General features: G+C 41.4%; 1 protein-coding gene across 1 annotated transcript; it reads right to left on the bottom strand.

Annotated features, from left to right (window-relative positions):
- Positions 1–11: 11 nt before the first annotated feature.
- ints6 (integrator complex subunit 6) lies at positions 12–23,337 on the bottom strand. Its single transcript, XM_083921931.1, has 18 exons — positions 22,941–23,337; positions 22,780–22,857; positions 22,034–22,183; positions 17,266–17,355; positions 14,365–14,548; positions 10,256–10,381; positions 9,790–9,941; positions 8,833–8,985; positions 7,778–7,910; positions 7,325–7,419; positions 7,098–7,208; positions 6,199–6,414; positions 5,660–5,786; positions 5,337–5,479; positions 4,335–4,518; positions 3,403–3,777; positions 2,443–2,536; positions 12–1,645 (listed from the first exon to the last, which is right to left on the bottom strand). Exons 1-18 carry the CDS (start codon positions 23,049–23,051, stop codon positions 1,552–1,554), a joined length of 2,616 nt encoding a protein of 871 aa, XP_083778057.1. The 5' UTR covers positions 23,052–23,337; the 3' UTR covers positions 12–1,551.
- Between the last annotated feature and the right edge of the window lie 802 nt (positions 23,338–24,139).

Genomic DNA, 24,139 nt, shown 5'->3' with positions numbered 1-24,139 from the left:
TGGTAGCGTCCTCTTCACAAACATAGACAAGTATGGCAGATTTTGGTCCCTGTCCGAGGGAGGGAACAGAAGAGGGCTGCCCTCTGAATCAGAAATCAACTCTTGACCTCTAGACCTTCATTCAGATTATTTGTGTATATTTGAGAAAATCGAACAGGTCTGGGAAAAAAAACTAAACCTCCGCAACAAAAAGTCGTTTTTTTTCCTTTTTAAATTACATTAAATAAACATTCTCAAATTTACACAAGTGCATTAACGGTTAAGTGACAAGAAGTTGGTTTGAGAATCATGGCGGGGAGAAGTTTCAGGGGACGGGTGAAGTTATTTGGCAGCGACCAGCCTGTCGGGACAAGCTGGCGTCTGAGACCTCATCATCAACACTCCAGGGGACAACGGTTTGTGTTGCATATCAGCTGTTTCAGACTAAAATTAAGATAAAAATGGAGGGGGTGTAAAAGTAGCTCCAATGTTATTGCTGGTTATTATGCGGTAGTGTTAGTTCCTGAGCTTTTTGTCCCTGTTATTTCAACATTTGTAACCAATGATGTTGCATCATTCAAATGATTTTAACTCTGAAAACCTGTATTTCAAAAAGACAGACTTCTTTTCTTTTTTTTAAGTTTACCGTTTCCAGACGTCGTGAAAACTGTGGATCAGTTTTGTCAAACTTAGTTAATTCTTAAGTTACTGCTCAATATATTAATTGTCGGCCTGGTAGGTAAACCCCAAGTAGACAATTCAATACTTGAGCCAAGTCATACTCATTTAAGAGCGCAGCATTGGAGTGCTTCAGTCAGTGGAGTGTAGAAAGTTAAATTAAATAGTCAAACAGAACGACAGACTCTCAAAAGCCTCCCACAAAACAGAACGTAGAAGACTTAACAAGAAGGGAAAAGTGAATGAATGAAAGGGAATTAAAGTGTTTTCATGAGCATCTCCGCCGGATCCCGTTTGACCCTGAGTTACCAACACACAACCTGAACCCTTCCTACGCCGTCCGACACATCATCGCAAATAAAACATGACTGAACAGAAATTCCAGGCGCAGGCTGCCATCTGTTCCTCTCCAGAAAGGTCCCGCACGCCCTCGTTTACTCCACCTCCTGGTTTGAGAGATTTTTCACACTCGTTCGTCTTTTAAAAAAGGAAGAAAATCTAATGAAGGGAGGAGAATAATCCAGGGAAATGCCTCAGGACGAGTTCACAGATCAGAAAACAGCCGAATGTTCTACAGGCCAGAAAAACAAACAAAAAAAAACCTCATTGCGTCGACAAACACTTCACTTGTAGCAATAACGCTTTCACACTCCCCCTTTTAAATATCTGAAAAACACACTTGCATCATCCAGGGTCAACACTGACTTTAGTTTAAACTGTGCAAACTAACGCGACCATCAATAACGTTGAGAGTCCACTGAAGAGGTGATCGTTTGAGAGCTGGATGCCATCTTGGGAGGTGGGGAGGGGGGGTTGGGGGTGGGGAGGTTCAGAAGGATGTGGAGGGTTGTTGGGTTCATTATCAGAAAAGTTCGGTCTGGGAATGAGCCGGTCTCAGAGCGTGTCCACGTGGTTCATGCTAATGGATCTGTTGTGGATCTCTTCGAGGAAGTTTTCAAGCTGCTCGATGAGAACGCGCTTCTTGAACCTGAAGCGAGAAACAAACAAAAAAGCCAAAACAAGTTATGGTTGGTACTCTGTAGCAATTAAAAGTAACACTTTAGATGTTTCAATAGTCATTATCTTAGGGTCAGGGACAATACAAATAAAATATTATGGACGTACGTAGCTCCGGGGCCTGAAATGTGAAGCTAATGAAATGCCTTAAACCTGCATTCTCTCTAATGTCCAGCAGGGGGCGACTCCACTGGCTCCAAACTGAAGTGTGCTTGATTTATTGCCTCAGTAAACATTTTCCTAATGACTTAATGGTCTCAATCAATAGTTTCAAGTCTTCTTCAATAAAGCATTATGTCCATTTTTTAAATGATGGTTCAATTCAGAGTGAAATAGATGATAAAGCAGGATATATTCTTTTTGAGGCGGGGCTACATGGCGACCTGTCAATCAGGATAGAGGCTTAGGATACATATTCATGGCATGTGTGCATTAAAATAGCCCTGAGATTGTTTTTAGATGATGCCGGTGTCAGCCCTGGCTCCGCCCTCTTGTCCAAACATGGTTATTTCTGGCTCTAAAATACCAAGATGGCGTCGGCCAATCGGTAGCCCACAAACCAACAGGTGATGTCACGGTGACTACATCATTTTTTACAGTCTGTGGTCAGAAACAAAATGCTGCTGCTGATATAGATTTTCTTTTTATCTGAAGAAAGTTGTGAAGGGAGGACCCCAGTAAAGATCTACAGGTGATTTGTTTCTGTTGCATATTTGAGACAGCATGGTGAAAACAGTGATGACGTCAGAGGAGGGTGGAAGTCGCTACCTGGCCGCCTCTTTGATGATGTTTTGGAGGAAGATGAGCCGGGTGTCCAGAGTGCCCTGGATCTGCTTCAGAAGGAGGAAGATCTTCTCGTAATCTGAAGCAGAAAGAGCAAGTGAATGAGGATTAATCGCTCAATTACTGCGGAGCTTCTAGGACAGAAGTACATTAATCTCATTAAGGGGACAGTTTGTTGATGACCACATTTAAAGGGACCCAACTTTCTGTCAGCACACACACACACACACCTGCTCTGTTCTTGATGGTGCGCCTTCATCTTTGGCAGCTGCCCAAGTTTCTGTCCTTAGGAGATGTTTACTTTTTATTTATCTATCTAACATTATTCACATTTTTGGCACAATTTGAAGCATGGACATTTGTAGCTGAACTAAAAGATAGTTTAAAAGGCACTGTACTCCATATTCAGAACATTAATATAGAAGCAAACAACTTTGGCTATGTCAGGATATAGTGGAGTACTGACGCCGTGAGCAGAAAATGAATTATATTATTATGTGGACTACATCACGGAGATTAAATCCCCAGGTTGCGTTTTTTTTATTATGCACAGTTTAATGGCTACACTTTGAAGGACCGGTTTCTTTCTTGTTCTTCTTTTGCAAAACTGAAAAACACAGTGTGGATAAAATAACGGTGGCACTTTGTAATCAAGTCAAGTATGCAAAACTATCAAGTACCAAATTCTTTTACATCTTCTTTTGTCAGATATTTAATGATTTAAACTATAATTCTCCCAATTCGGTCGGAAATTCAGGTTTGTTTCTTAGGCTACGTGTGTTTCATCATCTTCTGTCAAACTAAAAAAAGGCTTTTGTAGAAAAATATATGTCATTATATACAAGGAAGATAATAAATATATATATTATCTTATTTAAGTAAGGTATCAGATAAAGTATCGATACCAAACTCCCCCCACCCAAAGATTTTGTTTAGACTACATACGTCTGCCGGGTTTTCTGATCTCCTTGGTGATGAGCGTCCTCAGCTCGTTGTTGACCTTCGTCGTCTCGATGTGAATGTGTTTCTTCAGCGCCGTGGGTGACAGGTAGCGAGGCGGCTGGTCCTCCACCAGCACCATCTCCGCTCCACCCTCGTCGCCCGGCGGCAGCTCGCCCGCCGAGGGCTGCCCGTTCTCCTCTTCGTCACCAAAGGTCCGGAGGTCCTCGGGGTCCGAGGCCATGTGGTTCTCCTGGTGGTCGTCGGTCTCCGAGGGAGAATCCGCCTCTGTATCCGAGCTCCCGTCCGAGCCGTAGTGGTTCAGATCCAGGTGGTTGATGATCAGGTCCGGTTCAGGCTCTTCGTCAATCAGGTCCACATCTGCAGGTTTAGAGATTTAAAAAACATTTGTTTTTTTTTGTTTTGCACTAAATCCATTAAATCCGAACGAAAGACTTCGTCTGACATGTGTCATCTGTCATCACGCATTTCTGTATAATTGTGATATATTTCAGACTTTGTAAAACGCACGTTTGGACTTGGATGTTAACTCAAATATGACACGACTGTGGCAAAACAAACAATTTGAAGTTCAGCGTCTCGCCCAAGGACACATTCTTTCGAATGAGGACGAACGCACCCTCTCAATTGTTTTTAGAGACTCAAAACAGAAAGGTTTATTTTTAGACTCAATTGTTTTTTTACAAATCATCAACATTTAAAATCTTTTAAAACACAGACAACAATTCTTGACAAGGCAGCCGAGCTTATCAGAAAACCTTTGAAGGACACGAGTGACAGAGTAACACTGATACCACTGTGAAGAGCCAAATCCTTAGTGATTTACTGTGTCAGCACAACTGGCTTCAAGCACCGATGAGTGTCAGACACCGTTTTTAGCGGTTTATAATTTTAGTCAGAAAGACGGGTAATTATACCTGTTGGTCGAGGGCTGGCAGGCGGTGTCACTGGAGGGGTGTAGGCCCTGCCCAGACGCAGCAGGGGCGACATGCAGCGTCGTCTCTTGGGCCCTCCTCCCGTCATGTTGCTGCTGTCTCCAGGTCTCTTTCCCTTGTTCTGAGGGCCGGTCACAAACTCATCGGCCTCGTCGATCATCATGCCCTGAGAGGGGAGGTGAGGAAGGCGGTCAATATACGTGTTTCTCAGTTAAGGCGAGACACTACAGGCAATACCAGTGGTTTTTCATGCACAGGTCAGTTTAGAGATTTTGTGCTGCATTGTCTTCTTTTGTAAAGAGAACATCCAAAATACACATTGATGTTTATTTAACTACATTTAGTCTGTTTGCATATGTGGATTTGAGATGCTGCTTCATTTGCATATTGAAACGTAAACTTGCAGAAAACTTGTAACACAAAAAAGAATCGTCCTAACGTAAATAATCAAAAGATTCATGTTGATATCTGTCGGTTTATATTTTTTACCCTATTCACCTGTAGTGTCTTGCAAAAATGTATGAATCTTTTACTATACATGTCTTTTTCATTTACTCTAAATGAGTTTTTCTCACTCTGAGCCAGAAATGTCCTTTTTGGCAGCACTTACACAAACCAAACTTTGCCGGTGCCTTCCTATCTGTATTCTGAAGGCTTTTACAGCAGGTTTTGTTCATATACCAGTCATAGCCTGATTTATACAACATTGTATTCCTTTTTATGGCTGTGGACAGTATTATCTGATTTATGGAGTGACCGAATCCCCCTCTGTAAAAACCTTTGACTCTAATATGTCAACAAAATGAAACCTGGCTATATCCAATGTTCTTAGATAATGCCTCATTTGCAAATTTAAAGATGACAATTCTGAAATTGTGTCATAAACTGGGGAAGTTTCATAGTGATTGAGTTAAAATGATGACCCTATTTCACCCGTAGTGTCTCCCTGAATATTAATAAGGGGATCAGGCGATGATATATTACCTTCTTGTCTAGTTTGAAGGGGTTTCCGAATGTGTGCAGACGTTTGGGCTGCTCGGGGTCGGCGTCTCGAAGAGGCTGAGGAGCAGCTTTGAGGAAGTCTTGGTAGTTGCCCATCTGGGCTATTGGCACGCTGTGGAGCTGGTCTGGACGGGAGACAGGGAAATTCAAAATGGAGGGATCATTTCACACCAGCTGAAACCTTCAGTCAGTGGTTAATGTTTTCAACGTGACATCAGTTATAAGGTGTGGTTACAAGATGACAGCGCACAATTATGACCAAACCCGACAGTGAGAGTGAGAAACAGACTTGCACAGTGACTTACCGGAGTCATGACCTCTGAGAGTACAGACGCTGGTGTTGAGCAGGTTCCTCCTCATTCGGCTGAGCTGGTCCAGCAGGTGGCTGCGTGGGATGTCGTAGGGATTCCTAAAGCTCTGTGGCTTCAGGCCCTGATAAGGAAACAAGACAGAGGGGATTGTAAAGTGCAGGATGGGAGATGAAATACGGGCCAGTTTTCTGCTGAAATATTGTTGTACTTTGGCCAGAACAGAGTTGATTTACAGTGGAGCACTGTCTGAGAGAGATTTTTCAAAGGCCAAAGCCTTCAAGAAAAACCAAATACAAGATAAAACATCTCAATAAACACTTCATGACGTTTGTTGGATAAAAAGCTAGGAGAGCAGAAAAGGTTTGAGCAGAAAGTGAATGAGTCATTTGATCAAGGAACAAAGAAAATCTAAACTGTCCAAGTAAATTCAGCTCAGTTAAAGAGTCCTGACTGAATACCTCTTGCTTATAGCAGCAGTTTATCCACAGAAATGAATAATTGTAGAGGGGACATTAATAATAATCCAAGGTTACCTTGTTGAGCAGTGCCAGCTGAAAGCCCTGGAACTCTTTGGGGTTGAGCTCCAGGGGCAGAGTCGGACCCTCTCCAGAGAGACTCTGCAGCTGCTGGATGAAGTCTCTGCGCTGGGCCAGAGATATACCTCCACCTCGCCATCGCACCTTGATGCCGGCCTCAGGTGGTTGTTTCTTACCGATCAAGGCAATCAGGCGGTCATACTCGATTTTTGACTGGAAATGTGAGCAAATTAGTAATATGAGTGACTGCGTGCCTTTTAAACGCATTTCCATTCATTCTCTTACTTAATGTCTTAACAATATAAATACATGCACACTAGGGTTGAAAATGAAAATTAAGAAAAGTCCAAATATAAATCAATCAAGATCATTTACGAATAAACGTACTCCCTCCCTCATACATGCATACATACAAACATACAGAGTTAATTGTTTGAGTTGTGTGTACTTCCTCATACTGGTTTTTGGACATGTAATATTAATGTTGTTTAGGAGAATTTGTATATTGAGAGTTTGCTATAGTTTTTTAAAAGTTTTTAAATTTGTTAACTAAAATAAATCTTATCTTCCCATAACAAAAGCTGATATTTTCCCTTAATTGTTTTTGCATTTAACAAATTCAGATAAACTTATGAAAGATGTTCATCTAATGTTGCTCATCAACCTGAAAAAAAAACTACATAAGTAAGCATAAAATTAACAAAATGTTGCTTTGAACAAGGAAACACTGTATCTGATCAAATAATAAGTAACAGGAGAGTAGGAGGAGTAAATAATGCATTTGGAGACGATTTCCAGTTTTAAAGTTAATGGGCTGTTGAGTGATCATGGCAGCAGGAGAGTGAATGTGAGACTGACTAAACTAAGGAACAACAGACAACATCCCAACTCCTAACCTGTTGACTGAGCTTCTTCAGGTAGGAGACCACGCTGTAGCTCAGGCCGTACTCCATGTTGTCGGCCAGCAGGTTTGGTGCGCCCATGATCCTCAGAGCCTTCCTCAGGGACTGTGGGAACAACAACAGCAATAAGACCAGTGCAGCAGCTTTTATGATGCTCTGAGTCAATCAAATTAAAAGAAACACTTAAAAAGCTGAAGAACGATGAGCTGAAGGCCACTGACCCCGATATAATACGGAGGCATGGTCTTCAGGTAGTTCTCAAAGGACTGCCGCCATTTGATGGTAGGCTTGAATTTGTGCACTTTGATCAAGTCGTCTGCAATAAGTAAGAAAAAACAAACAAAGTGGAGATTGGAAAAAATGACATTCATCTGCAATATGTACATTATAAAAGCCTCAAAATTATACACATACACATTTTCCCATTCAGACATGATAATGTTCCAGATTTCTATGAATTTAATGATCCTTTTACTATAATAGCACATTATGATCGTGTCTACCTACAGGTGCTGAGGAATGTGGAGGGAACACAAAAACAAAACAGCATAACATGACACAGAACTCCAGTGAAGAAGACTAATGCTAAGAATAATAATAATGAGATATTACTAGGCCATACTGATGACACACACACACACACACGCACGCACGCACACACACACCACGCTTACCCAGAAGTGGCAGAAGCACGGGGTAATTGTAGGGCATCACAAACAGGTTGACACAGTTGAGAGCTGTGCTGGCTTTTAAGTAGCCAAAGGGCTGACCCAGGTCACTGTACTTGGCACTGTTACACACAAACACCTAAAAGACAGAACGAAAGAAAAAATATCAATGAATGAGAGGTAACATTTGAACTCTTCGACCAGCAAACACAAACGTACGAAATGCAGAAGGTGTTTTTGCTCGTCTCAATAAGCTGCTGGTTCACTGGAATGAAAAAATAAAGTATGAACTCTCTCTTTAAGAAATGAAGACTGCACTCTAAAGACTCCCTCTGAGATTTTCAAGCTAATGTTTTCACCTCAACTAACCTCTGGCTAAGTAGGACACAGCCCATGATAGATAGCTGCACATTTAACACTGTAATATCGAACAAGTGTTTCCATTTATGTATTTAAATGATGCATTTGTGGAGGGCGGACTAAAAACAAGTGGAACTGTTTGCAGACAGGTTAACAGCCCCCTGAGGATGATGGGCAAAAAGCAACTCTGTGGGAGAAATGAAAAATTGAGAACCTGAGTCAGACTCACTGTATAGTCCCACATTGTAGGAAATTTCCATTAAAAAATCCATTAAACACACTCCACATTCATGAAAGACAAGGGTAAAACAGCTACAGGAAACAAGAAACATATTCAAGAAATAATAGGACATACACTTGTGCTAATTTTAATACAAAAAGAACTTAAAAAAGTAATGAATCAGAACTAGAAATACTGCCTCGTGGTCGTACGCCTCCACCGTCCACTCAAGTGGCAGTTTACATTTAAACTGACAGACTTGCAAATTATATGTAGTGAATGCTTTGAAGGAATTTAAACAAGAAAAATAAAAAGGTATTCAGTGTAATTTTGGGCAAAATGTGGATGCTTCACACACGCGTCTTGAATCTGACGTCAGAGAAAATCTGTACAATCACCACAGTAGATTTTAAATTTCACTTTCACGTTTAAGTTCTTTCCTCACAAAGTGTGTGTTACTCGCGTTATTCGCGTGCCGTACCTGCCAGCAGGTGTGCGGAGACTTCCTCTCCAAAATGTACTGCGTGAGAGGCGAAGGCTCCAGCTCATACTTGTCGAAGGGCACCTTGTCTATGACCATGGGCTCCGCGTCCAGACAGGAGAAACGGACGTGGGGGTGGGCTGAGCGGGGGGGCTGGGGGTACAGAGGAAGAGGTCAATACTGTTCTAGTCCACGGTACCTCACATTAGCATGCGGCACTGCAGGAATCATCATGTGTATTTGTGTTTGTATATTTGATCTCCCATCTGAACTCAGGATTATTGGTTTATCAATATTTATCAGCTGACACTGAAGAGAAGAAAAAAATAAGTATCCTTTTTGTATTACAACTTGTGTCACTGTGTTAAGAACTTTTTATCCTCTGTTTTTACTATTTATGTATGAACATTTTAAAATAAATGATATTACTAAGACAAGAAACACTAGATACATATAGCGTGTACTGTATATCAGCTGTCATCTTTATTGTGCTGTTACCTGACCATGCTGTACCATTATTTGATCTATTGTGCAGTATATTTGGCCTGCATAAATCTGTTTAATTACCTTCAGTTCCTCACTTTGTTCCATTATTATTGTAGAAACTGGGACTTTTTTTCATGTTGCGCCATGTAAACAAACAATATACTTTTCTATGTCTTTTGTTTCTTATTAGATCTTTATTATGAATTAAATTTCTGTGGACCAATATCTGCCTCCATTCTTTGTATGAATTAGAAACAAAGATTAACTGTGTAACATTTTGGAGAACTTTAAAACTATTCCGCTGTTGCTTTGGGCTATTAAATAAAACTGTCAAACTGTCAAAACAGCTACGTGTCCAAGGTATGAATGCAAAAAAAAAGACCTTAGAGGGTATTTTGAAAGGTGTGTATTATCAACCCTTATGTTCGATTTTGTGATTTAGCTTTGGTGATTCCTCAACAAGTTCCTTACCAACGTGGGGGAGTTCTGGTCCGGCCAGAAGGCCTCGGGGATGGGCCAGTGACCGATGGGGACACCGGTTTTAGGGTTGGGTCGTACGTAGATCAGCTTGTGACAACAATGCCAAGCCTGCGGACCGGACTTCACCACCTCAGCTGGAGCGTCTGGACAGACAAAGACAGTGACAGAGGACGCTGATCTCACGGGTAAAACAGTCATCAGCACTTTAAGAGCAGAAGAATGATTCGGCTGAACTGTTACAGTGTGTGGGCAGTTCAAAAATATGAAGGTGGGGGGTTTAAACAGCGATATCCACCAGCTGCTTATGAACAACAGTGAGGAAAAAGCTCAGAGAGGATTAAAAAACAGTGAGTGGGAGAGAGAGAAAAGACTCTCAAGTGATCAAACAGATGCAGTGGCAGCAGTTGTCAAAAAAAAAAGAATAAAGAACTATTAAAACAAACAGAGGTGCTCTTACCCTCTAAAGGAGGCGGGTCAGGTCCAGTCTTCTCAAAGTTGATCACTATTCCACTCTGGATTTTCTGCACCAGAGACTCCAGACACTGATTCAACATTCGCTGAGAGAAGACGCTGTAGGAACGTCCTGCAACACACAGACACACATCAATTAATGCCTTTTAACGGAGTGAGGAGGAGGTAATGAATCCACATATTAAAGCTGAATCCATATTTAGAGATAGCTTTCAACCGTCTTAAAGCTGCATTAACTCATTTTTTTGGGACTACCGGAGGACAGTGGGACAAGATGAAAGAACAATATCTTACACATCAGGAAAGCAAAGTTGCGTTATCATTGCCATCAGACCTGGAGAATCATCATCATCGTGGCTCTTTAACTGCTAGATGCTCCACTTTCTTCACCAGCTAGTCTCTAAATGTGTCTATCTGCTGTTTGGTGCTGAGCAGGTAGTGTGCAGAGGGTTTTTCAGAGCTTGTTAACAGGAAACAGCTGCCTGCTGCTGCTGCAGGAACAGGGTTAACGCTGAATCACACAGTAAATGAGCCTTAAAAAAACAAACTACTGAGCTAAAAAGTGGCTAAATCGAGCTGAGAGCAACAACTAGAGATGGATGAAAAGTATCTGCATATAGATATGCTGGTAAGTCCATTAAAATGACTACAACTCAAGTTTTGAGAAGACAGATTACATATGTATTACATTTAGTAGCCCTGGGTAAAAATCTCCAAGACTGATCTTTGATCTGCATCATTTTCCTTTACTCAGTGTGACCATTTGCATTAAACGTTATGTGTAGACTGTGGGAACTCGTCATTAATGGTGCAGTTAGGGCTACACGACGTGTGAAATGTTTATATTGTGGAAATCAAGTCATCATTGTGTGGACAAAAAGGATGTGATACTACTACTAAGGCTGTGAAGCGCTACTTGATTGTTGAATAAAAAGAAATTAAAGTTTTGAGGATGAAACCTGAGAAGCACTTTGACATTGATCTTGGAAGAAGAATCTAACTGAGACAATATGAGTAAAAGCCGGAGTCGCTGAGGAAGAGTAAATGCCAAGGTTTGGTTTTATGTATACATAAATAGCTACTTTAATGTTTTCCATGTGGCGATAGAAGGCTAAAGATTTGAGGCTCAAAGCTTTAAGAGTCCAGCAGGTTTCTAAACAACTAAAAACAAGATTTCAGAATGCAAACCTAACCATGAATGTATCGACCAGCTATTAAAGTAACTGCTAAATAATCCTGGATAAAAGCACATTACACTGTGGAGTAGTAATTTACTCTGCAGTGGCGGACTTTAGATGCAGCACCATTTCATGTGCTCTCTACTACTCTAGTACACTATATTCCTCTTTATTGGGCCGTATCAGTCCATTACTCTAACTCAATGATACCGGCATGCAAAGAGGTACATTTGCATGAAACGTAGCTCTAAAAGAATCTGCTTTGGTTCATCTGTCACAGCATCAGTCACAGGGCAGAAAGGGTCACATGAGTAAAGACCATGAATCAGGCAATCTGTCTTACAGAGCTACAACTGATGAGTCCAATTCAGCCTTCTGGCCATTTACTGCCTCCAACTTCACCTCTAATGACCTTGTTATGCACCCGTTCACTCGCTCATTTCAATAGGCCATGGCTTTGTGTCAGGTCTGCCATCAGCAGTAATGGACAGGCAGCATGTACTGTAGACTGTCACTGACAATGGAGCTGTGTCATGTTCTGCATTCAGCACCACTGACTGCTACACAGCCCTTTGGTGTGCTCTTCTCTCTCTCTCTCTCGGTCTGTGTGTGTGTGTTAATCTTAACCTGCCATCAGCATCATTCTAGTCTGTTCCTCCTGCCAGCTGCTTCCACAACACTGAGCATGAGGACTGGAGACAGGAGGGACAGACAGTGGAGTATCTTTATGGGGCTTGTGAGTGGAAACAAAAACAGTGTTTCCACTGTGTGCTATGGTGCGGCTCTGCTCCACTCTCTTTTTGGGTATGAGTACTTTTCTCTTCCAGTTTTCATTCTACCCCCTCAGCGTGGGCGGGATTCTCAGCTGATTGCCAAAGCGATGCCTTGTGAGGAGGAACGTCTGCGCTTCATCAATAAGGCGTAGTGTACGGCATAGTCTTACGGACAACTGTTTCTTATAAAATCTGGGTTGAGTGAATAAAAAACTAAAAAAAATGTAGGTCGCTATTGACTGTAGCTTGGCTATTTTAAAAAAATGGTGGATTTTTGGGACGCGAGGTAAGCTGAGTCCTTACTGCAGCGGCTGGGTTTCGATTCCAACCTGCTGCCAATAGCGGCGTGTCATCCCCTCTCTCGCTCTTTTCCTTTACCGTTTATCTCTTAAAAAATAAAGCAAAGAAAAATCCCAGATTTGTGCAGGATGTCCCGTGTCGTTCTAGTGACTAGTGACGATTCTCTCTGAACAATCAGTGATCCACAGTGTTTTATCCATAATGTTAGCTACTCTGATGGCGCGCAGAGCAAAGTTTTGGTGAGCAGGCATATGGCGAATGGTGATCCACGGAAAAAAGATCACTTGTTCTGATTAATGGGACTCAGCGGGCCGACTTGCTGCTCCACCAGAAACATCCCTTAAAGAACAAAAGGGTGCAGATTCTAGAGATAATTATATAATGTCTTAGTTCTGATAGTAGTATAGTTCAAACCGCATTAATATGAGTAAATTTAACACAACTCGTCCATCATCCCTTCAAGTGATGATTTACGACCCGATCGCCAATCAGCTAATGGAAAGGAACAAAAGACAGTTCCTGGACCAGGTGGGAAAATCTGAGCTTTCTATCCCTAAATCAACATTACTCCTGAAGTGCACTTGAGCAAAGCACTGAACCCCTCCACAACAGCTCAAGCAGTTCGAGCTTGCTCGGTGGTTAAAACAAGACTTTTTATTTTATTGTTCAGCTCCCACTGGCAAACCTGTAAACACAAGTAACCCTGAATGTTGAGCAAGACGGTGGTGAAGGAGCTCGGGGCTGTTCCCCCACTGGAGTGAGAAACAGCTGCAGTGGCAAGCTTTCTCACCAACACCAAATTCCTCAGAAAAAAAAAGAGAGAAGGGAAAATATCTTTGTATTGATAGAGATGATTCATCAACTGTGCTACAGAATGCATTTGACAAATAGCTATTTTGATCTGATGATATAAATACTTTGAGCTTGTCCCAGCATGTTCCCCCGGGCTCTGCTGTAGGCTCGTGTTGTTCCCACGAGGAGTATAAGTCGATGTTTTTTTCCAAAATAAAGTTATAATGACATCAGTCTACGAATAAATGGCTCCACTTTGTCAACAGTGACAAGTCACTTAAATATTCTGGTGTGGACATGATTGAATGCTTCAAGCTGTCTGTGATGCTTTAAAGAGAAAATGCATTTATTTTTATTTCTCTCCCAGGTTAAAACTGCATATCTTTTAGGAATAATGTAAACATCTAAATCATCTTTCATACTCCATTCCTCGAGTCTATAATGCAGGTATTTTTGGTCATTTATTTACATATGCACACAATTAAAATCGGCTAATGTTGATCTCCCGTTCACTTCCATTTTATGCAAGCAAAAAAAACAAATTTGCATTGTCACATTGAATTATGAGCAGTGAAGTCACAGCCTCAATCAATAGCAAAGAAGTCTGTGTGGGTGACCCCACTTGGCTATCATGTGCTGTAGTTTTTTAGTGATCCAGGATGGAGGAGACATCGATTGTTGCCGTCATTATATGATGTTGGCCATGAGAATTACAAACTGCCCTACAAGAGAGATGCTGTCAGGAGACAGGCATTGACCTGAAGAAAATAGATGGTGTACCTACAACATCATATTCGCAAAAACCAACAACTCACACAGACTACAAACCAGTCTGTGTGCATCCTGCACAGCTCACATTCAGCACCAATATCACTTCGGCATGCGATGGTCACTGCGTTCGATCACGTGACCGTGCCTTAAAGTCTGACTCATGATAACAATGCACTCCTTATGACCAGTAATCTGACTTATGTGTCAAATCTGAGGAGCATGCACTCTACACACACACACGTATAATACATTAAACACCAGGTTGTACTCAGTCCGCTTACCTCCAGTGACCTCACACATGGGGGTAATTGGAGAATCATCAGGCGGGACGCCACCAAGGGGTTCAGGCTCCACCGAAGCATTGCCAGAGATACGCAGCACCAGAGCGAACAGACGTTGGTCCCAGCGGAAGGGCTCCTTGGTCAGCTCGCTACCAGGCAGCGGGGTGGTCAGAGGCAGATGGAGCTGGAGGAGAGACACAGGATTGACTCACAATGACAAAATGAAGCCTGGATCATAACTAGAGACAAAGTGTTGCACAGTATGATATAGAAATACACCAAAACAGTACAGAAATGTATTGGTAGAGATTTTGCTTTACCATTTATACCGAGGTAGCTTTCCCTTAAATAGCACTGCTTGTTTTAAAGTGATATTGAAAATCAATCAGCATCATTTTTATGGGAATGAAATGCCTCGATTTAACAGGTATTAAATTCTCTCCAAAGACAGATAATCTCTCATCTATAGTCCGTTTTTCAACAGAACTTGCAGTAAATGTACTTCTGTACATCCATAACATATTGCTATTATATAAAATTATACATAATATATATATATATATATATGTGTCACAGAGGATTGAGTTCATATTGCCCAGTCCAAGTCTGGGTTGTTATCATGTATAAAAGAACAGGTCTAAGGTTGGTAATTATAAAAAGCTGAACCAATTAACATGGACATTTAAGCAAACACGGTCTGTAAACTGAGCTTCTGATCTCATAGTGTTGATGGATCATCCCTTCACAGTAACAGGTGTCATGTCTCCCTCATACTGCTCCTCAAACACACAGATTCTGATTTTCTCATGCATTTTTCTTTTCAGACATTTCTCAGGCAGCCCAGACTTTTATATAACTGCCAGAAGAGCTGCAATTAAAGTCAAAACTTCCCATTCAACCAAACGTCACTCAGTAAGTTGTGCCCAGTCTGAACAAGCACAAGCCTGGAATTATCAAAGAGGCCATAAATTAACTGTGGCTGCAGAATCAACGTTTTGAAAATTGTATGCGTTTAACCTCCCAAAGTTTTTGCTTCTCAAGCTAAAAAAAAAGACCTGACTACATGGCTTAATAGAGCCCTCTCCATCTCACAGGGACTAGCAGCATAAATATTCAACATGCATGACACACATGTGACACACTTTAAGATAGAAAGGCAGAAATATGTTGATAATTTAAGGCGGAATGAGTGAATGAGTCACAGGGAGGTCAGCTTTCGTGTCACCAGCAGACCATAAAGGAATCATGTTCACAGCTTTAACGACAACACTACATACTCACATGACCGACCTTTGCAGTTCTGTATCATAACAAAGAGCCAAAATGATCTGTATTAGACAATAATCGGCAACCGGTTGGATATCAATTAATCTAAGATTTTGAAAAATCATATAGGTGTCATTTACCAACCAGTATATATATTTTTAAATGGCTGGGTCTGGCTTTTCAAATTTGAAGAACTGCAGATTTTTCTGTTTTGTATTACTGTTAAACTCAATATCTTTAGGTTTTGGACTACCAACCAAAACCTCAAATTGGGCACTGCGAAATTATGATGGACCCTTTTACAACATTTTAAATACCAGGGCATTCAATAACTAGTCTCAAATGTTAATATATACTGATTGTTTGATCTTGTATTATAGAAAGTTGAAGGTATTTTGATTTCTGACTGTTGATCACTTGAAACAAGCAACCTTGATGTGTCAACCTGAGCTTTTCTTTAAGATTCTCTCACCAGACGAAACAATTAACAGAGAAAATGGCCAGTCGAAAATATAGTTAGTTGCAACCTTGATCCAGGGAGGATGGTAATACATTACAAGTAACACGCGTATAAAAAAGCAGCAGTTATACTTGTACTCTTCATTTGAGTACATTTTCGAGACAATCTACTTTTTACTTTGTTACATTTAGCATTTATGTAGGGCAGCTAGTCTGTACTAAATTCAGGGATGGAGTGTAGAGGAGTTGAAGAAAAAAGAAGCTCCACTTGATTTTTAGACCACGATGACGGAGGGAAACTCAAAACAAGGGCAACTCCCAGCGACAATCCCTGGCCACTATTTTTTTTTAACCAAATTCTAAAAAATAAGACAAGTTAGGCTACATGATGAAGTGCTCACTGAGTCTCCTGAAAAACACTGAGATCTAAAAACTTCTCATCTAACCTTAGCAAGTACATTGTAAGTAAGTTGCATTTACTCTAGGAGCTAACGTGCCAAGTTGATTTTTGATGTGCAACGTCAATCTTTGGTATAATGACATTAACTTATCTTGTAGCTAGAGAAGAGTATGTGAGGAAGAGATGGAGAGAAAGAAGTTCCTGCAGAAATTGTCTCAGATGTATACGGTACTGTATCCTTATGGGTTTGGTTAGCCTTCTTCTTCTACTTCATTAAAAAAACTTTTTTTTTTTATTTCTGCACTGGCCCACACATTTAAAATGATTAAAATGTGATGTTACTTGTACTTTGACTAATTTATTAACAGAGTACTTCTGTACTTTTACTTGAGTATAGATTTTCAGTACTCTACGCACCACTGCCTTAATCTCAATGTGACTAAAAAGCTGAAACTTATATTGAAGTGATATTCAAATTAGTGGTAGCTCACAGAGACGGGTTAGATGTGATTCTGTGAGTGGACAATTTGGTCAGACTGTTTTGCTTTATATATATAAATATATATTGTTATTATGGGATGATTCAGACCTTAACCATTAAAAAGTACTTTGTAATAGCAGTTGTCCTGTGAATGTAATTGTAGCCTCCACAGTGACAGATAATAGGGCAGGGCTTGATGAAGTAATAGATGCTTGTGTTAAAGTGAACATTGTTGTGTGTTCAGACAGGCTCCTGAGCTGCAACCGAGCAGGAAGCACTCCTGATGTTGGCTGACCTCATCTTGGACTCCACTGCTGCTGGTCAACTTGTTGCCGTCGGTGATGGTGATTATTATGGCGGGTTCGAGGAAAAAGGGATTCCTTCCCTGTGAAGACAAAAAAAAAAAAACACAATTAATTTAAATAGGAAAGCACACGGGCAGACAAAAGTTTCAGGACTGAAAAGAGTTAAGTACATTTAATGGGCGACATCCCTTTTAGAATTTAGCAGGTGTATATTTATAGCACTGTGAGTCTGAGGCATAAATGAGCACAGATAATGTATCGTTATGTAGATAACTTACAGGGGATCTATTTTGAGTTTTAGGATGTGTGAAAGAGAATTCAGGGGAATCGTCAAGAGGAACAGCAGGAGTACAGGCTTTAGTGGTACAGAGTGACTGCATCTACACATCAGAGACGGGTATTAATGTGCATCTGTTCGCGCCCTCCTCCACAAAAGGCATGATACATTACCTGAGGATCTACGTAAAAAACCTCTTTTCTGCAAGACCTCACGATATTTCCTGACACTCCACACTGAGAAAATGAAACTGGAGCAGCACTGCATTTATCACTATGCATCAGCCCGGTGGGATCTCTACAGAGGCCGCAGAATAACTTGGGTGAGTTAACGGTGTAAAAACCTCAACGCTGTCCTGTCAGCGCACTGGACCTCGCTGCAGAGTCATACAGAGGCTTCATAAAAGGCCATCCTGCTCTGACAGCGCAATATTATTAATGGATGTGGACTCAGTTTGGACTTTACCTGTAGGCAGCGGTTTCTGCTGAATGATGGATCTGTCCGGTTACACAAACAGCCCAGAGTAAACAGAGAAGGATACTACCAAGATCCACTGTACTGCAGGTATCCATGACAACCCGGCCCCCTATGTCCTACCCCAAAATCCCATTGATATTGAGCTCTTTCTTAGCACGCGAATGAAGTTGGGGATGAGGCTAAGTTGCCAAACGAGTGACGATTTGTCACATCTGCTCACTTTTCTACTGTTGCTATGGAATTACTGTAGGTGTTGGTCATAAGAGGGCTAAAAAAAAAAAAGAAGAAGCAGCTATTAAAATTAGATTTCGGGACATCACATCAGTTCACGCTGAGCAGCAACCAGCTCTGCTACTGTATTCTTATCCTCTATAGTCTGACGTGTAGAGCGGAAACAATAAGCAACAAGATCCACAGAAAAATAATCATCTACTTATATAATAAAAAAATATATTTTCTTTGTCCTATGGGAAATGATTTGGGGTTATTTGACAGACTAAGTAATAATCAAGATATAGGTCAATAATGAAAATAGCCAGTAATTGCAGCCCATAGAAACAGAACAGTAGAACAATAGAACAAACTTGTTGGCCGTGGTCATTTGACTAGTACAAAAAAAAATGGCGCCAAGCCCTGTGCACTGACCACAGAAATAGAATGAGTTAGCCCGCTGCAATGGTCAGTTTTTTTTTTGGTACACAGAAAAATAGCCGCTGCTCTGACCATCCTGCTATGTGGATTTTGAACGTCTGTTCTACTCATTCTATTTCTATGTTGCAGCCCCTCTCATCTGTAGCTGACTTCACAGACAGGTCGTCCACCACTGTAGTCCGTCTGAAATGAGCAGGATCGGCTGCTCTGCTAACACAACGCCAGACTGATGGAGTGGATCCATTAAAGCCCTGCTTATAGCCCATGCTGACATGTTAACTTCCAACCAAACATTACCGGCCATATCATTCCCTCACTTTCCTCCTTTCCTGCCCCCCCTTTCTTCTGCTCATTCACTGCTCTCTTAATGAAAGTGTGATCAGCGTCAGGATTACCCGCTGGCTCCCTTTCCTCCCTGCCTCCATATTCCTCTTCATCTCCCAGGGGAGAGTGATCTCAGATGCCTGGCAACCTGGAGGGATCTTTGTTACTGTAGAGAGAAGCACTCCAGGGCAATATTAACTCCCCCACAGCTTTACTCCCCTTTGTCTCCTCCCTCTCTAGCTCTCTGCCCCCGCCGAACGTCTTACACCACTTACTATCACGAGGATGAAAAATCAAAGCTGACTTTTCTCTATGAATTAAATTGAAAAAGAAAAGCGGCTAAGATTTAGTTACTATAGGGGGCACTTGAAATACAAAGTCAACAGAGCACAAGCGACCGCATCACTGAGAATAGGCTTTGATTTACAGCTGATGAAGTAAATTGAGACGGAAAAACACAAAAGACGAAGACGTGTGTGTGTTTAGTCATCAGAGCACTGACGAAACCGTCGACTGCTCAAACAGCTGCACCTGAAAAGGTTCAGCTTCACCTCTGTTCTGCTGAAACACAGACTTTTAGATCAATGTGTCCAAGCTTAGAGGGAATAAGGTTTATCACAAGCATCTGCACCCAGTGTCCTGCTTTAATCAAATTGCCAAAGATAACAAGTAGATACACAGGGTTTCTCCGGTATTAATATTGGTGTGAACGTGAATCTTGCTCTCACTTAACCCCAAAATCTGCTCACAACACATTACTCTTCTGCAGTATCGCACTTGTTCCTATACCCTTCACTTAAAAAGGAAACAAAAATGAAATACAACAGAAAACAACTCACAAAAGATGGGGTGACACTAGAGAAGTACTAAAACATTTAGTCAGTTAATCAGTTAATCATTAAAGAGTAATTGCAGCTTTTTTCAGTTTTATGTAAACTAAATATCTTTGGGTTTTGGAAAATGAAGCAATCGCCACGTTCAGCTATTGGAAAGTGCAATGTGCATTAAAGAAAGATTAATGAATGATGAAATAATTACTAGTGGCAGACCTGTTACAATGCATTATTAGACACTATTTTGGAAGGGCATAAGTTACGTACAATAATTACTGGTCATTACAACATCGGTTATGATGTCAAATATAGAGGGTGAGGGCACCATCCATTCTGAAACTGACCCTCAGTTCATTAAATTATAAAAACTGCTTAATCAACCTGTCATTAGAGGTCAGCAGTGACCAGAGCAGGGCGCAGTAACCTTGAACCTGGCGTGTGCTGTTTTGTGTTCACAGGCACGTGTGTGTGTGTGTGTGTGTGTGTGTGTACCCATATCGCCTCTGCCAGCCTGACAGCGGGGATGTTATGACATTTTAACTCCCCAAGAGTGGCTGACATACATTATGTATGCTGTATGTATGCAATCCTGGTAGGTAGGGATCTTCCATTTGTTACTCAGGAAATGCTAGACAAGCATTCATCGGTCCTCCAGACTTACCTTCATGCTGGAAAACAAACCTCCACGATCAACCACAAGCCTCACCCAGCAGCCAAACTTGGTATGGGCTCCGCTTTTAAGCTAACGTTAATAATGACTAATCTGGCAGGAAGACGAGAAAACATCACAGGGTGCTGTGATACATCTACTGCAAGCTGTTTTCTGTTGTTTTCTAATGAGACTAAATCATTTTGTGTTACACTACGCAGTAAGTATCACAAAACTTTGTCATCTGTTGTAGAAAAGTGATTAAGCTGATAGAGAAGCACTGAAACCCCAACTTACAGTTTCTATCCATCATACGCTTTCTCTCTCTCTCTCACACAGAGCTTTACTTTGAACAACTACCTCCCTAAACCGGACGTTTTAACTACAGGTTTAAACCGGTGATGTCATTAGGCGGCACTTTTTTGAAACTGGGCCAGTAACACTGAATAAATTACAGACTTTGTGAGCTTCAGGAATATTTGTTTTTGCCACATTCGCTCCCAATTAATTTTGAGTGTAGACTTCCAGCTGTGAATCAGACCTGTGCTGTTCAGCTGCGGGAGAAACTAGTCTCACATTTCACAAATTAAAAATGGAGTTGTGCTACACAATGGAAATAACACCGTCTACATCTCGGCACCAGTAACACAATAAACATCCTGGTAACATTTTAAATGGAGAACGGAATTTAAACTCTGATCAACTTTAAAAGGTCATCTGGCCGGCACAGAACTACACTCGGTTAGGGTTTTCTTATTAAGCAAAACATTATGCAGCCTAAAAACAGCAGCTCAGGAACAAGTCACAACTCTATGAAGGTTTTAAGGTTCAGTTTTTGTTTTGGAAATTGTTGTTAATTCAACTTCAGGAGATATTCTCTTACTGGGAGGTGTTTTAAATAGTCTGCCTGTCCCTTTTATGTCAATGAGGGTAGACTAAATATTAGAAACACCCTCAGGAAACTGGAAAACAATTGACCAAGTTGAAATAACACCTCTGAAATATTAACTGACCACTAAAACCCTTATAAAGATAGGATTTAAAGCAGATATTTTGCATTAGAGTGCATTAGTTTTAGCTGTAAGTGTCCCTCTAAGGCTGTAAGCGACCCCTAAATTTCCTAAACACAATAAATACATTACACGCTTCTAGTGTTTAAGTTCCACAGCTAATTTACAGCTTTAATCTCTATAAATACAATTTTAAAAATCTAATAAGCCATCCCCGATTTAGAGCGTAGTCGGAAACTAAAGTCACCAAATCAGTGGTGAAATCAACGGCGGTTACTTAGGTGACGTATTTCCTGTTTTGTTATTTTTAACTTTGTTGTTGTTGTTGTTGTTGTTGTGTTTGTGTCATGAGCACATGACTGAAAGTGTGTGGGGGTCACAGTATGCATGTGGTTGATGCTTGTAAGACTGACTGGGGCTAGAGGAAGGGGAGTAGTGGATGGGTGAAGGGGGTCTGTGGAGGGCTGGGGAGGATCAGGTTGTTGTTTTTTTAATCAACCTGATGTTTCTTCGCTGCCTCTTCACAGTGCTACATACCTGTCCATAGTTGTCTATCCCAGTCACTAATCTATTGAGATTGAGTAAATCAAAAGCGGTCCTCAAGGACTGGCCGATAGATGTGAGTCCGGCTGCTTGGAGGTTCCTCAACTCTGTCATGAATGTGGCGTGGCTCTCTTTCCATCCGGCCTTTTTTTTTTTAAAACAAAACAAAAACATTCTGGTTAGTAACAAGCACAAAGCCCGGTAGCTTCACCACTGTTTTGAGCACCTGACAACTCGTGCAGAGGTCAATGGTTAACTTTTTTTTTTTTTTATGATGATTCTGAAGTGATAAACATGTTTATAAATATATATATTTATTTATATAGGTGACTTGTTTCCTATTTCCCTAAGCCAATACTTTGACAACACTGCAGCCAAGATCAGTTAGCAGGAGATCATAAATGACAAAGTGGCAATGTGTGCAAACTTAAGTGTCAAATTGGTCTAAACAAGTCAAGCAAACTAGTCTGTCACCCCCTCCTCCTCCTCCCCTTCCTCCTCTCCTCTCCCTCCTCCCCCAGATATCACCTCGCTGTATAAATAACACCCAGAGTTCCTTGCTGCTCACATTGAAACAAAATGTCGGCCATGTTTTAAAAGGGGTATGAAAAGCTCCTCCTGGAAGATTTTTTCTATCTCTACACACAATGATAGTGATCACAACGTGGTGGAGCGATGGAGAAGGGGGACAGTCAGTCAATCTTGCAGCAATGTGAAAGCTGGGACAAAACAAACTCTACCTTTATCCCGTACGGAACGTCTTCAAAATTTACCAACATATACCGGTCCCCTCGGCTCGCCGGATCTCTCCCTCTGAGCTGTGGAAATAGTAGAGAATTAAGGCGAGCTTGCAACAGTACAATGTTGATCTTAACCCGCATGTGTCCCGTTGTTACAGTACCTTCATAAAAGTCTCAACAGCGCCTTTTGCTATGTCCAGATAGGTAGTGCCCAGATGGGTGCGCTGGTTCATTGAAGCGGACGTGTCTATCAGAAAAAGTAAAACGGGCATTGTGATGGTAATGACACGTTCTGCATGGACTTGGTGTCAGTACAAACCGGCTAAAAACGCAAAAAAAAATCTTTTGTTCTCCTAGCTAGCTGGCTAGCCGGCTAACTGTCTGTCTCACACATTCTTCCCAAAAAAAGTGTCAGAATAGTGAGTGTTGAAGCCCTTTCCGGGCGAACTAAGCTAAAAACCTCACACCCTAGGGGCAGGTTATTGGTTCACGAGGGATATTGATAATTTTTTACAATATTTTGCAAATATTCCTAAGTTTCATGGTAACAAAGTTCCCCCCTCATATTGTGTCCCTGCTTCTCCCTACACTGAATGCGCTGTGTCTTGTCCACTGGTTTTAAGCTAAGCTCCGCGCCTGACCACGCCTCCCGAGCGCTCTTTCAGCGTCACGTGTGCGACAAACTCACTCCTCATTGGCTCGTCTGGCGCCGCTCATTACCATATCCAAATAAGGGCCAAAGCTGAGCCTCCAGTGCGCATGTCCGCTTTGTCTGAGAGGCAGGAATGCAAGGGAAAATATTCTGTACATGCATTTTAAAGAAAACACAACTTATGCGGCGACGCACTCTTTTTCTCCCCCGGAACATTACTTTGTTTGCGCACATGTTATTTAAGAAGGTGTCCGTCCTGAGAGCTGATTACATAATCAACATTTACTTCATCCATCCTATGCGTGCACGGGCGTGGGCTAGTGTGAAAGACAACCCCTTAAGACTATAGAGAGAAAACGGAAGATGGAGCATATATAGAAATAATAATAGTGACATATTAATCCGGGGATGCACCATGGGTACACAGAAAGTAGTCGCCGATACTATGGCACTTGGTTTTCATGTGATGACCAAATAAAGACAGGAAGAGAGGTTTATCTGAATAGGGGATTGACATGCGCGCGCGCGCTCACACACCCTGCAGCTCAAAAATGGCTTTACTTTGTCTTTCTTTGCCACAGGCCTGTGTGCAATGACCTGCATATTCACTAAAATGAGTTATTCTGAGAAAAAGATTTAATAAGTGAGATAAGTAGGCAGACTTATGATGTTGCTTCCCATCAGTTTGGGCTTAACACAAAGGCTACA

Source organism: Echiichthys vipera (assembly GCF_963691815.1).
Source record: "Echiichthys vipera genome assembly, chromosome: 10".
Lineage (NCBI taxonomy): Eukaryota > Metazoa > Chordata > Actinopteri > Perciformes > Trachinidae > Echiichthys > Echiichthys vipera.
This window is presented reverse-complemented; position numbering and strand designations above follow the sequence as displayed.